The sequence below is a fragment of the Pecten maximus genome, chromosome 19 (assembly GCF_902652985.1).
Source record: "Pecten maximus chromosome 19, xPecMax1.1, whole genome shotgun sequence".
In the NCBI taxonomy this organism is placed as follows: Eukaryota; Metazoa; Mollusca; class Bivalvia; order Pectinida; family Pectinidae; genus Pecten; species Pecten maximus.
Window position 1 is genome coordinate 31,312,439 of NC_047033.1, and position 15,804 is coordinate 31,328,242.

The 15,804-nt window shown below is 38.5% G+C and overlaps 1 protein-coding gene across 2 annotated transcripts in view; it reads left to right on the plus strand.

The window, feature by feature from the left end:
* Positions 1-15,804, plus strand: part of LOC117317348 — a 57,338-nt gene that overhangs the window by 10,136 nt on the left and 31,398 nt on the right. For both annotated transcript variants that reach the window (XM_033872148.1, XM_033872149.1), the window contains one exon: positions 4,976-5,317. In XM_033872148.1, coding sequence (XP_033728039.1) covers positions 4,976-5,317 — 342 coding nt within the window. The remainder of the gene's footprint in view (positions 1-4,975; positions 5,318-15,804) is intronic.

The window sequence follows — 15,804 nt, forward strand, 5'->3', positions numbered from 1 at the left end:
TAGGATTCCTTTGTTTGAAAAGTACTGGAGGGATGTTTCTCATTTTGCACAGATTAGTAAAATGAAGGGAAAAGTAGGGAGAAGATCAATCTGACATAGAACGTATGAAGATCCTTCAATGGTGGGCGCCAAGATCCCTCTGGGATCTCTTGTTTATTATCAGATTTATTTATTTAGAGCACTCTTTATATATTTATTTATTTCGTTATTCATTTTTTATTATTTTTTTGAAATGTACATACATAGTAAATTTGAGACAATATCAATAGACATATAATTTTTTTTATTGATAGTTTTTTTTATCGACAGTATGTCACAAACTGTGAAAACAAAGAGCAGACGTGTCTTGTTAAATAATACACCTCGGTTTTATTAGTACGACGTGAGAGTGATCTCCCTTGGCGGGTGCGCCCTTGCGTCACCATGACCCTTCTTGGTTTGACTGTTTTGACAGAAGCTTGTTAAACAAACAACATACTGATTTCTTTTGCGAATATCTGCAAGTAAGTGGACATAACATCGATCCCCCCTGATACATAAGCAGTAACAAGTCAAACTCTAATTATCGATTAAAATGAAATTTTTCAGTGAACGAAAACTTCCCATTCTATCCTCTTTTCGCAACAGCCTCCAACATCGCGAAATTACGCGCGTGCTTGTTTGCGCTGGAAAATCACGGTAACTGGTACTTCACGGTAACTGTTCGCGACCCAGTACAGATTATACCTTTATCTAATATCATGTACAATTTCAAATTTGTAACACTTTGGTACCCAATGGTATCACAGCTGATTGATGTCTGGTTTTAACAGTTTGGTAAACAATGGTGTCACAGCTGATTGATGTCTGGTTGTAACAGTTTGGAAGACAATGTTATCACAGCTGATTGATGTCTGGTTGTAACAGTTTGGTACACAATGGTGTCACAGCTGATTGATGTCTGGTTGTAACAGTTTGGTACCCAATGGTATCACAGCTGATTGATGTCAGCTTGTAACAGTTTGGTACCCAATGGTATCACAGCTGATTGATGTTTGGTTGTAACAGTTTGGTACCCAATGGTATCACAGCTGATTGATGTCTGGTTGTCACAGTTTGGTACCCAATGGTATCACAGCTGATTGATGTAAGCTTTTAACAGTTTGGTACCCAATGGTATCACAGCTGATTGATGTCTGGTTGTAACAGTTTGGTACCCAATGGTATCACAGCTGATTGATGCTTGGTTGGAACAGTTTGGTACCCAATAGTATCACAGCTGATTGATGTCAGGTTGTAACAGTTTGGTACCCAATGGTAAAACAACTGATTGATGTCAGGTTGTAAGAGTTTGGTACCCAATAGTATCACAGCTGATTGATGTCTGGTTTTAACAGTTTGGTACCCAATAGTATCACGGCTGATGTCAAGTTGTAACAGTTCGGTACCCAATGGTATCATGGCTGACTGTTATCTGGTCATAACAGTTTGGTACCCAATGGTATCACAGCTGAGTGATATTAGGTTGTAACAGTTTGGTACCAAATGGTATCATGTCTGATTGATGTCAGCTTTTAACAGTTTGGTACCCAATGGTATCACAGCTGATTGATGTCTGGTTGTAACAGTTTGGTACCCAATGGTATCAAAGCTGATTGATGTCTGGTTGTAGCAGTTTGGTACCCAATGGTATCACAGCTGATTGATGTCTGGTTGTAACAGTTTGTTATCAAATGGTATCACAGCTGACTGTTATCTGATCATTGCAGTTTGGTTCCCAATGGTATCACAGCTGATTGATGTCTGGTTGTAATATTTTGGTACACAATGGTATCACAGCTGATTGGTTTCTGGTTGTAACAGTTTGGTACCCAATGGAATCACAGCAAATTAATTTCAGGTTGCAACAGTTTGGTACCCAATGGTATCATACCTGATTGATGTCAGCTTGTAACAGTTTGGTACCCAATGGTATCACAGATGATTGATGTCTGGTTGTAACAGTTTGGTACCCAATGGTATCACAGCTGATTGATGTCAGCTTGTAACAGTTTGGTATGCAATGGTGTCACAGCTGATTGATTTCTGGTTGTAACAGTTTGGTACCCAATGGTATCACAGCTGATTGATGTTTGGTTGTAACAGTTTGGTACCCAATGGTATCACAGCTGATTGATGTTTGGTTGTAACAGTTTGGTACCCAATAGTATCACAGCTGATTGATGTCTGGTTGTAACAGTTCGGTACCTAATGGTATCACGGCTGATGTCAGGTTGTAACAGTTTGGTACCCAATGGTAAAACAACTGATTGATGTGAGGTTTTAAGAGTTTGGTACCCACTGGTGTCACAGCTGATTGATGTCTGGTTGTAAGAGTTTGGTACCCAATGGTATCACAGCTGATTGATGTCAGGTTGTAAGAATTGGTACCCAATGGTATCACAGCTGATTGATGTCAGGTTGTAACAGTTCGGTACCCAATGGTATCATGTCTTATTGATGTCTGGTTGTAAGAGTTTTGTACCCAATGGTATCACTTCTGATTGATGTCTGGTTGTAAGAGTTTGGTACCCAATGGTATCACAGCTGATTGATGTCAGCTTGTAACAGTTTGGTACCCAATGGTATCACAGCTGATTGATGTCAGCTTGTAACAGTTTGGTACCCAATGGTATCACAGCTGATTGATGTCTGGTTGTAACAGTTTGGTACCTAATGGTATCACAGCTGATGTCAGGTTGTAACATTTTGGTACCCAATGGTAAAACAGCTGATTGATGTCAGGTTGTAAGAGTTTGGTACCCACTGGTGTCACAGCTGATTGATGTCAGGTTGTAAGAGTTTCGAACCCAATGGTATCACAGCTGATTAATGTCTATGTAAGAGTTTGGTACCCAATTGTATCACAGCTGATTGATGTCTGGTTGTAAGAGTTTGGTACCCAATGGTATCACAGCTGATTGATGTCTGGTTGTAAGAATTTGGTACCCAATAGTATCACAGCTGATTGATGTCTGGTTGTAACAGTTTGGTACCCAATGGTATCACGTCTGATTGATGTCTGGTTGTAAGAGTTTTGTACCTAATGGTATCACTTCTGATTGATGTCTGGTTGTAAGAGTTTGGTACCCAATGGTATCACAGCTGATTGATGTCTGGTTGTAACAGTTTGGTACCCAATAGTATCACGGCTGATGTCAAGTTGTAACAGTTCGGTACCCAATGGTATTACAGCTGACTGTTGTTTGGTCATAACAGTTTGGTACCCAATGATATCACAGCTGATTGATGTCTGGTTGTAAAAGTTTGGTACCATATGATATCACAGCTGATTGATGTCAGGTTGTATGAGTTTGGTACCCATTGGTATCACAGCTGATTGATGTCTGGTTGTAACAGTTCGGTACCCATTGGTGTCACAGCTGATTGATGTCAGGTTGTAACAGTTCGGTACCCAATGGTATCACAGCTGATTGATGTCTGGTTGTAACAGTTCGGTACCCAATGGTATCACAGCTGATTGATGTATGGTTGTAAGAGTTTGGTACCCAATGGTATCACTTCTGATTGATGTCTGGTTGTAAGAGTTTGGTACCCATTGGTGTCACAGCTGATTGATGTCAGGTTGTAAGAGTTTGGTACCCGATGGTATCACGGCTGATTGATGTCTGGTTGTCACAGTTTGGTACCCAATGGTATCACGGCTGATTGATGTCTGGTTGTCACAGTTTGGTACCCAATGGTATCACATCTAATTGATGTCTTTCTCAGAAATTACTGACAGGATCTTTCTCAATTTTCATATATTAGTTCTCCTTGATGCCTAGTTGTGCATAATGCATTTCAAATTTGGGACCTATTGGAAAACCAACATAGTAGAGTAGTAGACAGACGTCCATCTTGGATTTTGACAATTGTTATTGCTATTTCTCTGAAAGTACTGAAGGGATCTTTCTCAAATTCCATATGTAGGTTTTCCTTTGTCCTAAGTTGTCGATATTGCATTTTAGGATCAAATGGGAAATAACATGGCTGACATGCATAAGGCAATCCTGGATTTTGGCAATTGCAGTTTGTTACTGCTGTATATATAGTGTTATATAAAGTTATTAAATGTTTTGAAGGAAGAATGAAAAAAGGGAGAAGAAGAGTAAAGATCAGTCTTTCATTTGACTGATATGGATTATCAATGGTGGGCGCCAAGATCCTATTCAATGAGGCTGCTGTGACCTGTTTGGCTGATTACTTTCCACACAATATATTTTGAAGGAATGATCAGATTTTTATGAAACTTGCTTGGTAGACTTGTTACTTAATGTGTTCATTAATTTCACAGGAACTTGATGACTGAACACAAATACATGTAATGATTCTTAATGCTATGTCATATGTTTCATGTTTTATTTTCATTGCCGACTTTGATTTTGTGTAATGAAATATTTGCATAGGTGGGGGATCTTGACAACTATGTCCTTGTTGTATTTTGAAACCATTGAGATTCCCATCCCATAACCATATATAGTATTACTGGGCACCAAGAGATAAACACAATCCTGATGAAAAATAAGCCCAGGGATATTTCCTCACCCTAAGGAGCTGAGTTTCTTAAAACACAGTCATGTTGTAAAAACAATCCCTGTGGTCTTTCCACACCACTGAGGAGCCTGAACATTGTTTCTGGGTTTGATCTTTGAAGCAGTTGAGATTTTCACCCCCAAACTATTTATAGTATGGTTTGACCTCATTAAATAAAGCTATTAGCCTCTTGTTTATGTTATCACTGATAAACATTTTTTTATAAAATAATGAGATTTTAATGATGCAAGTTAAGATAATTCAAAGATTATATTTAATAGAAATATACAAAACCAGTAACGCATTAGCTTCCATTACTCATACATGTACGGTACAGCATGTCATTAGTGACATTACATGTGTTTTTCTTTCATTGTTGTTTGTTTACTAATCGTATCTACTTTGCCTTCATTTATCCCAGATGCACTTGACAAAGAAACCAAATATAAGCGCAGAATGAAACAGAAACTGGAAACACAAAATATCAAATTGACTTTCATTGGTCATGCTCGAGCAGGGAAAACATGTTTGATGAGGCAGTTACTAAGGAAACAAATCAAACCTGGAGGCCAAGAACCTACTAATATGGCTAAGCTACTATCCAAACGAATAAGATACAAACTTGGAAAGAGTGGAAAGGAAAGGGAAAAAATAGAGAAAGGAAAGGACGCAGAGTTATGCAATCAACGCTTACGGCAACACCACAGGAATGTAGACGATGGAACCGTACAGGAAATGGAAACATCGAATGCACATTCAAACGGTATTTTTTAAATGACATTTGAGCGTATGTGAGTATATACTGATTCTCGGTATTGCCATGATTAAGTCTCCATGTATCGACATTTAAGCCCACCATCTGATAAAAGTGGTCTGTTTATGTCGGCTTTCTTTTGTGTGTGTTGTTGGTCATCTGTCTGTGAACAATCCTTGTTCTGACATTTTCTTGAAATGACTGGAAGAAAAAAACTTGATGTTTCTGTTCCCTTCTGAGTCCCTAGTTATTTCATCAAGCCCGGAGGTGTGCCATGGAGCAGAGTCCATCAGCTTTCTTTCCGTCTGTCAGCCATTCATCAACACTTAATTAAAATTGCTACTAGTCGTGGACACATTTTTAGGTCGCCTGAGAAAACTATCTCAAGTGACCTATTCTAATCGCCCTTTGTCCGTCGTAGGGCGTCATCTGTCCGTAAACAATTTACATTTTTGACTTCTTCTTAGAAATCCCTGAACAAATTTTAACGATGTTTTGCGTAAACGTCAACCATAATTGTGAAGTATATGGTCCCCATCCCCCAGGGGACTGAGGGGTTAGGGGCAAATAGGGTCAAATGGACTGAAATTTAAAAAAATCTTCTCAAGGCCCAAATAAAGCAATATCAAATGCTCTTAATTGACAGAAAGGTCTAAAGGTCCTTTACCAAATTTATGAATTTTATGACACTGGGATCTCATGTTTGCCCCAGGGGAGGTTTATAAAGGGAAATCACATTTTTGAGTATAATTTGTTTGATTTCTTTTGGAATGCATTCTTGCTTGTTTAGAATTAGCAGTTTTTAAAGGCAGTTTGATGGTATGCAAATGTTGGCCCGACTGACCCCCAGAATCTGATAGGCAGGGTCAAAAAGAATAAAATTGACAGAAATGTTTCAAAACTCAGGTGATTGTTAAGGCGTGTGAGCCTCTTGTTTTATAGGGGTCAAAATGACAGGGCTTAATAATAGGGGAAGTTGAAGCAAATCCTTATTTAAATCACTACTTGTCCTGAACAACTGAGCTGATTTTGACAAAATTTTGTTATGAGCATAATTGAGTGAAGGAGATATTGATGATTTATAAATGGAAGGTGTGGCTTTTTAGGGACCAAAGTGACCTGGGGTCCAAAAGAAGGAACTAAAAAAAAACACAACAAGCAAGCAAACAAATTCATTTTTTTTAGCCCAGCTGGACCAAAGGTCCTGTGAGATTATGCCATGGTCCGTCTGTCCATCAACATTTGTTAAAAATCACCACTAGTCATAAAATACTCTGCAGATTTTAATCAAATGTGGTAAAAAACATCCTTTGGAAATGGGAACATATTTTGCATAAATGGTGAATTCGAATCTGACCGTCAAGTGGACAGAGGGGTGGGGCCTAATAGGGGAAATAGAAGTAATGCCTATAAATCGCTACTTGTCATACAGTTGTGAATGGATTTTAACCCAATTTAGTCAGAAACATCCTTAGGGAAAGGGAGCAGATTTTGCATAAATGATAACTCTGAACCCCCTGAGTCCAGAGGGGCGGGGCCCAATAGAGGAAATAGAGGCAATTCCTTTAAATTGCAACTAGTCATAAACTTATCAATGGATTTGAACCCAATTTGATCAAAAACATCCTTGGAGGAAGAACAGATTCTGCAGAAATGGTGACTCTGACCCCCGGCCCGGGGGCTAAAGGGGCAGGACCCAATTGGAGAAATATGGTAAATTTAATCTCTTCAAATCGCTAGTTGTAAAAGTTCTGAATAGATTTTAGCCAAATTTGGTCAGAAACATCCTTGGAAAAGGGAAACAGATTTTTTCATAAATAGTTACTGTGACCAACCCAAAAATATGCCCTGGGGTCTTTTTCTGTCCCTGCTTATTTAATTTCTTTGATATTAAGATCCCCACCCGATAACCATATACAGCATTGTTAGACATAAAGAGATCAACAAAATCATGTTGTAGGTATAGGGGTCTTTCCACACCCCTAAGGATTTACCAGTAGTGTTTTGGTTATATTTTTGAAACTGTTGAGATTCCCATCCCATAGCCATGTAAAGCATAGCTGGACGTTAAAGGATAAACACAATCATGTTGTAAAACCTATCCCTTTTCATACAGTCCCTTAGAGAGTCTGGACTTCATTTCTGGGTTATTTCTTCAAAGCATTTGAGATCTCAACACTATAACCATATATAGTATTGTTTGAGATAGACAAAAAAAAGCCTAATAACGAAATGAACATGAACCTTATTTAGAAGTTTGGTCAAAATCCAACCAGGTGAGCGATACAAGCCCCATGGGGCTCTTGTTTCTTAAAGAATGACAGTATTTTTTCACTAATAACATTTAATGATAACATTAGAAAAACAATTTCCTTGGAATTAATCACTGAGTCAATTAACTGACTAAATATTCAGGTTGATGGCCAAAGTTATCAGGTCCAAATACTAGGTCAAGGTCAAATATTTTAATTTTTCACTTATGAATATTAAGGTCATCTGACCTGAAGGGTCAGGATGACCTGCAGTCATCGGGCTTCATCCATCGCCGTGCGCTGTCCGTTAGTTCCACTGGTGAAATTGAGCTGAAACTTGCTTTGAATGATCCTGAGATGGTCATGACAAAGTCCTGCTGGGTGTCGTCGGCAGTATGCTTCAGTGAGGTAGCATTATAAATCGGCAAAAGTTACGGCCTATCACAAGGAGACTTAACACGAACATACCGCAGCCTCCCAATACACACACGCGCACTCAACGCATGCATGCATGTCGCACGCACGGGAGGCTGTCCTTAAATGACATAAGCTGTTAATAGGACGTTAAACAAAATAAACCAAGCCATCCTGACAAAGTTTTTAGGTCATCTGACCCGAAGGGTCAGGATGACCTATAGTCATCATGTTGCGTCGTCGTGCATCCTGCGCCGTGCGTAAACTTTTCACATTTCAAACATTTCTCAAGTTCCACCAGTGGGATTGAGCTTAAACTTGCCTGAAATGATGCTGGGATAGTCCTGACCAAGTGTTGTTATTTTTCGGGTATGTCTGAAATCCCACATGGCCGCCATTTTAAAAACACATTTGAAACTTCTTCTCAAGTTCCACTGGTGAGAATGAGCTAAAACTTGCATGAAATGATCCTTGGATGGTCCTGACCAAGAGTTATTATTTATCGGGTCAGTCAGAAATCCAAGATGGCTGCCATGGCAACCATCTTGAAAAAAACCCATTTTTAACTTCTTTCCAGTTCCACAAGTGCCATTGAGCTAGAAATTAGTGAGGATGTTAAGGAAGGAAAGCCAGCAAATTGTTGTTATTTTTTGGCCTTGTAAGACTTTGACATGGTAGCCATGGCGGCCATTTTGTAACATGATTGCACAATCATGGTTCTTCTGATCAACACCTATTTCAAACTTCTCAAATTCCACCAGTGGGATTTAGTTCTATTACTTACCAGAAATAATTCTAAGATGGTCCTGACCAAGTGGTGTTATGTATCTGGTCAGTCAGAAATCCAAGATGGCAGCCATGTTGAAAAACACATTTTAAACTTCTGCTCCGGTTTCACTGGTGCCATTGAGCTGGAAATTGGTGAGGATGTTAAGGAAGGAGAGCCAACAAAGTGTTGTTATTTTTCGGCATCGTAAAAAAGTTTGACATGGCAGCAACCGTAGCAATTTTTTAACATGATTGCGCAATCATGGTTTTCCTGAACAGCACCTATTTCAAACTTCTTCTCAAATTCTACTAGTGGGATTTAACTCTAAGTGTTATTATTTTTCGGGTATGTCTGAAATCCCACATGGCCGCCATTTTAAAAACACATTTGAAACTTCTTCTCAAGTTCCACTGGTGAGAATGAGCTGAAACTTGCATGAAATGATCCTGAGATGGTCCTGGCTAAGTGATGTTATTTATTCGGTCAGTCAGAAATCCAAGATGGCCACCATAGCCAACAGTGCCATTAAACCTGCTAAAGAGAATGCATACTACAATAATATAAGGGTCTTTAATTTAGAATCAGATGACCGTTAAGGCCCCTGGGCCTCTTGTCATTTGTGTACGAATGCAAACAAACGCTAACACCCATCTAGGTAATTTATTTCATCCATGATGTAATCATAATAATACTTATAACAAGTATGAATGGAATTATGATAATTAAAGTTGTACGGAACAAAAATATCGCACCTCAACATTACTCCGTAGGCTGATCTAGGTCAAGTCTCGGCAAACTCGCTCGCAACTATATGAACATCTTCATTTTTGTCGCAACAGTCCTAACAGAAATTCTCCATATATTTTGTTGATCCATTCACTGTCTACGTTTGGTACGAGACCCGCAACCTATGTAGTTAAAATATCCACTAACAACTTCAAATGCAAACCAATGTTGTCTACAGTCACGAGACGGGGCTGTGCTTGCACACATGTATACAAAGTGTGTCGAGATGACTTGCTCATTTGCATATAAATCATATGGTTATACGATTATAAGCCTCCTTGCAATTTATTAAAAACCGCATGGAAAACATAAACGTGTATCAATATATGACCAAGGATAGTTCATAAGGAAAACTGAAGTACACTTTCTTGAAATAATTTGAAATGATAAAAATGTAAACAAACTTGACTAAATTGTCCCTATAACCCTTTGCCACATGTAAGCGCCTCTGGACGCCTTTACCCCTTGCCACATGTAAGCGCTTCTCGACGCCTTTGCATTATCTCCATGTAAGCGCTTCTCGACGCCTCTACGTTATCTCAATGTAAGCGCCTCTCGACGCCATGCCGGTTCGGTAAACTTAGACATGGAAAATCCCGTGATTGAGAGCGACACCTATCTGGAAATCCCTGATACTATTTTAAGAAGATATCAATGCATCGACCAATCAGATTTGTACACGTCATTCATACGAAAGTTTTTGAATAAATTAACCTAGAAAGTGCGAGTCATGAGTGTAGAAAAGTGTGACAACACAAGGCGTGATGGCGGCTGTGGCTACGATTTTGCGCGACGTTTTTGACGATGATGATAATTTAGAGTTCGATGGCTTTGGACATGAATACATTGAGTCATATATTGATCTTAACGATGTTCTAAATGAACTGTTAACAGATAACGAGTCCGAAAATGAGGACGAACGGCGACTAGTTGTACTGCCGCCATTAGGTTAATGTTGACCGAGATTTTTCGCCGATCACAGTATGATTTTGTTAGGGAAACGGGGCCAGTACTTCCAGAAACTTTTGATGTTGATACTGCAAGTCCCATTGATTATTTCTACCTTTTCTTCAATGAGAATCAGTTTTCCACCATAGCTCGACACACTAATAACTACGCTCGCTGGCATTTGAAAAACGAAGGTAGATTTGACCCAAAATGGTCGGATACACATTCCTTCGCCGCGACATCGGATATAAAATATTCTAGGCTTAAGCCTGAACTGTTGAAATATTCTTGTGAAAACTTTGAAAATTCAGTTTGTTTCATTTGGGAGTTAATGTTGAATCATTTCATGTACTGGAATTCAATGAATTATAAATTACATTGTCAAAATATTTTGAAATTTGTCTGTTCTGTTTGTATACAGCTGATTTCGTGGTTATGTGTTGTTGGTTTTATAAAGAAAATAGCACAGAATTAAAATTTAAGAAATTCTGAACATAATTCTAACTTACTAAAAATGTCTAAAACAACTATTTCACTTTCAAAATTAGGTTTAGAAAAATTAATCAAAACAAAGCTTGATTTCTCAAAAACTTCCATTGAGATGGTGTATGTATATTTCAGTCAGCGCGATAACGTTGCATTGCAACAATGTATCTTTGCACTATTGGCACAGAGTGCTGAAGTGTTATAACCTGCATGTGGCAAAGGGTTAAACTAGCAGCTGTAATCACACCAAATTTGCTAAACTGTTGGCTTCCTGTATCAAATTCAAAAAGCTTGCAATAGATGTATTTATACAGGGCAACCACCAAGGCAAGCTTGTACGACTTTTACAAGCAAAATGAATTATTTAAGGATTAACATCAATTATTTTTTCTGTTATACAGTCATAACAGAAAAAAAACTGGAGTGTACTCTAAATAAACCGCGAAGCGGTTTATGAAGAGAGTACACTCCAGTTTTTTATGTTATGACTGTATAACAGAAAAAATAATTAATGTTAATTCTTATAATTTAATTTCATCTTATACACACCAAGATATTTCACTTTCTTTGGCGAACTCTTTTCTGTGATAAGTTATTACGCAACGTCATCAGCCAATCAAAAATGACGTTACATTTCGCAACGTCAAAAATTTTGTTATGGAGATATAACAAAATTATTTCAGCCAATGAAAATGCGAGTTTCATACAAAATTAAATTATAACAAAGATAATTATTGTTGAATTGAAAATGGCTATTGATTATATTTAAACGACGGTTGTTAAAGAATATAACATCATAGGTACCACTTAAAAGTCTTAGATGGGGGCCAAAACCCGCTACATCAACTACTGTACAAGTATACATAAAATTAAGTTCTCTTAAAGATATATAGGAGTTAAACGTCTTAGATGTGGGTCAAAACCCACCACATCAAAATACAAGTATACATAAAATTTTAAGTTTTCGTACAGATATATAAGAGTTTCTACGGATATTATCCCTTCAGAATTTACAATATACAAACATACAACACATACCATAGGTTTAAAATGATAGTTGATGATCATAAAGTAATTACGAAAATCGTAAAATGTTTTTCTTTTTTTATAACAACTTTGGAAAGAAGGCTGTAAGGGGAAGGTGGTTGGCAAAATAGAACTTAGTCAAAATAGATAAAACAATTGGTGCAAAAATATAATAAAATAGGTTGGCCTTAAAAAAAACGTACCTTGTTCCATCATGTTTTCTTCATGCAGCTTCTGTATGAAAACAACTGACATAACATTATTCTCCAAAAAGCTCTGAGTTAACATTGCTATCATTCAAAATTAGAACTTTATAATTAAAAGGTAAAAGTGATATTGATTTCATTGGTATCCAATCCAATGTATATTTGCTAGCTATAGTTGCTTCCCTCAAGAAACCAGATGAAGAATAAAAACATGTAGAAAGTAGTGAATTAGGGTGATTTATTATTAGCTCACCTGGCAAGCTATGCTGTGGTGCGGCGTACGATGTCCACCTGATCGTCAAGTTTTTCATTTTAACAATTTCTTCTCAATAACCAAGAGGCTTGATATTTCATTGTGGGCCTCTAGCATGCTGGGATAAAGGGCTACCACATTTGTTCAAATGAATGACCTTGACCTTCATTCAAGGTAACATGGGTCAAATAGGCTAAAATCTTAAACCGTCTTCTTTTCAATAGCCAATTGCAAGAAGCCAAGGGATTTCATATTGGGCCTGTAGCATGCTGGAGTAAAGGGCCACCAAGGTTGTTCGAAATAATAACCATTTAAAGGTCACAAGGTCAAATAAATTTAGATCTTTAAGCGATGATTGCTGAATAGCAAAGATAATTCGAGACCTGATATTAGGCCAATAGTATGCTGGAATAAAGGACTGAAAATTTTATTGACATGAATAAACATAGCCTACTCTGATATTTGAATGTAGGGGTTATCTGCTTAGTATCTGTAGAAATGACCTAGATCAACTTCAAAGTTGCTGTAGAGCCAGGTGAGCAATACAGGCCATTGGGACATGTACTTGTTATTAAGATAATGAAGATAATGTTTCAGGTACTTAAACAATTCTGAAATGGTTGATGGCATAAATGTAAAATAACTTTTTTTTTTTTTGGTTCCATGAAATAATCATGTTTATTAAATATTGGCTATCTGTACTAAAGATCTTTTTTTCCAATTTGTTAATAGCAATGAACTCTATACATCATAGGTAGTCAACTATCCCGAATTAGGCGGGAAGTGCCCGGAAAATCATTATTATTTCCACGAAATCCTGATTTGGTGCATTTCCAGAATCGGGGATAAATTTATCCCTCATAAAACCCTGGAAATCTCAGACATTTTGACCCTAGACTGATTATGAAAACAAAACAACCCCACCACCTGTGTAGCTGCCCTGGCCTGGGGCTTCGTGAGATAGGAGAGTCGGTCACCGTGCATGCCTGCCTACCGGTGTATACATTACAACTGTGCCTTTGACACGGTCAGTTAATTTTGTGATTACAACTAGGATATATCACTTCAAGAACAAACACTGGTAATATATGTCAACAAGATTTACTCACATGAACGCCAATAATGCCTTTCTTAATCGTAGCTGTCAGTACCAGCGTTTGTACAGCCGCCATCTTTAATTGGACGATACTAATATAAAGTCGCAAACTGCCACAAAAATCCGGATTTCAATTTGGGTTAGAAAAAAATAAAAGCACTTTTGAAGAAGTTTGTTTTAGGCCTATGTCACAATAGAACTAGCAGTAAAACAAAAATTGATCAATAACTGTGTAATTATTATTTGAGAAAGGAAGGGAGATAATTTGATAAATACATTTAGAAATATTTCAGAACAAGTAGTTACTTTTGTAAACTGGTTGCAGATTTCAAGTGACTACATCATTAATAATTCACTAAATACAGTTCCTAATAATAAAATTTCTGAAAACATTTTTTAAAAAGAATTAATCATTTTTAGCTCACCTGGACCAAAGGTCCGGTGAGCTTATGTCATGGCGCAGCGTCCGTCGTCCGTCCGTCGTCCGTCCGTCCGTCGTCCGTCGGTCCGTCAACATTTGCTTCAAATCGCTACTAGTCAAAAAGTTCTTATTGGATTTTGACCAAATTTGGCCAGAAACATTCTTGGCAGAAGGGCAACAGATTTTGCATAAATGGTGACTCTGACCCCCGAGGGGCCAAAGGGGCGGGGCGCCCCAATAGGGGAAATAGAGGTAATTCCTTTAAATCGCTACTAGTCAAAAAGTTATGAATGGATTTGAACCCATTTTGGTCAGAAACATCCTTGGGGGAAGGGAAATAGATTTTGCATAAATGGTAGCTCTGACCCTGGAGGGGCCAAAGGGACGGGGCCCAATAGGGGAAATAGAGGTAATTCCTTTAAATCGCTACTAGGCATAAAGTTATGAATGGATTTGAACCCAATTTGGTCAGAAACATCCTTGGGGGAAGAAGAACAGATTTTGCATAAATAGTGACTCTGACCCCAAAGGGGCCAAAGGGGCGGGGCCCAATAGGTGAAATAGAGGTAATTCCTTTAACTCGCTACTAGTCAAAAAGTTATGAATGGATTTGAACCCAATTTGGTCAGAAACATCCTTGGGGGACGGGGAACAGATTTTGCATAAATGGTGACTCTGACCCCGGAGGGGCCAAAGGGGCGGGGCCCAATAGGTGAAATAGAGGTAATTCCTTTGAATCGCTACTAGTCACAAAGTTATGAATGGATTTGAACCCAATTTGGTCAGAAACATCCTTGGGGGAAGAAGAACAGATTTTGCATAAATGGTGACTGACCCCAAAGGGGCCAAAGGGGCGGGGCCCAATAAGGGAAATAGAGGTAATTCCTTTAAATCGCTACTAGTTATTAAGTCATGAATGGATTTGAACCCAATTTGGTCAGAAACATCCTTGGGGGATGGGGAACAGATTTTGCGTAAATAGTGACTCTGACCCCAAAGGGGCCAAAGGGGCGGGGCCCAAAAGGGGAAATAGAGGTAATTCCTTTAAATCACTACTAGTCATACAGATTTGAATGGATTTGAACCCAATTTGGTCAGAAACATCCTTGGGGGAAGGGGAACAGATTTTGCATAAATGGTGACTCTGACCCCCGAGGGGCCAAAGGGGCGGGGCCCAATAGGGGAAATAGAGGTAATTCCTTTAAATCGCTACTAGTCATAAAGTTATGAATGGATTTGAACCCAATTTGGTCAGAAACATCCTTGGGGGAAGGGGAACAGATTTTGCATAAATGGTGACTCTGACCCCCGAGGGGCCAAAGGGGCGGGGCCCAATAGGTGAAATAGAGGTAATTCCTTTGAATCGCTACTAGTCATAAAGTGATGAATGCATGTTCTAAAAGCAATTCTTGAGGTCTTTCAGACCTTAGAGAGTCTGGACTTCATTAATCTTTAAAGAAGTTCGGATTACCACACTATAACCATATATAGCATTGTTAGAGATTTACAAATAAAATAAATTGAATATGAACATTATTTTGACATTTGGCCTAATCCAACCAGGTGAGCGATGCAGGCCCCATGGGCCTCTTGTTTTTCTATTCTTTTTAGCTCACCTGGACCGAAGGTCCGGTGAGCTTATGCCATGGTGCGGCGTCCGTCGTCCGTCCGTCAACATTTGCTTCAAATCGCTACTAGTCAAAAAGTTCTTATTGGATTTTGACCAAATTTTGTCAGAAACATCCTTGATGGAAGGGGATCAGATTTGGCATAAATGGTGACTCTGACCCCCAAGGGGCCTGAGGGGCGGGGCCCAATAGGGGAAATTGAGGCAATTCC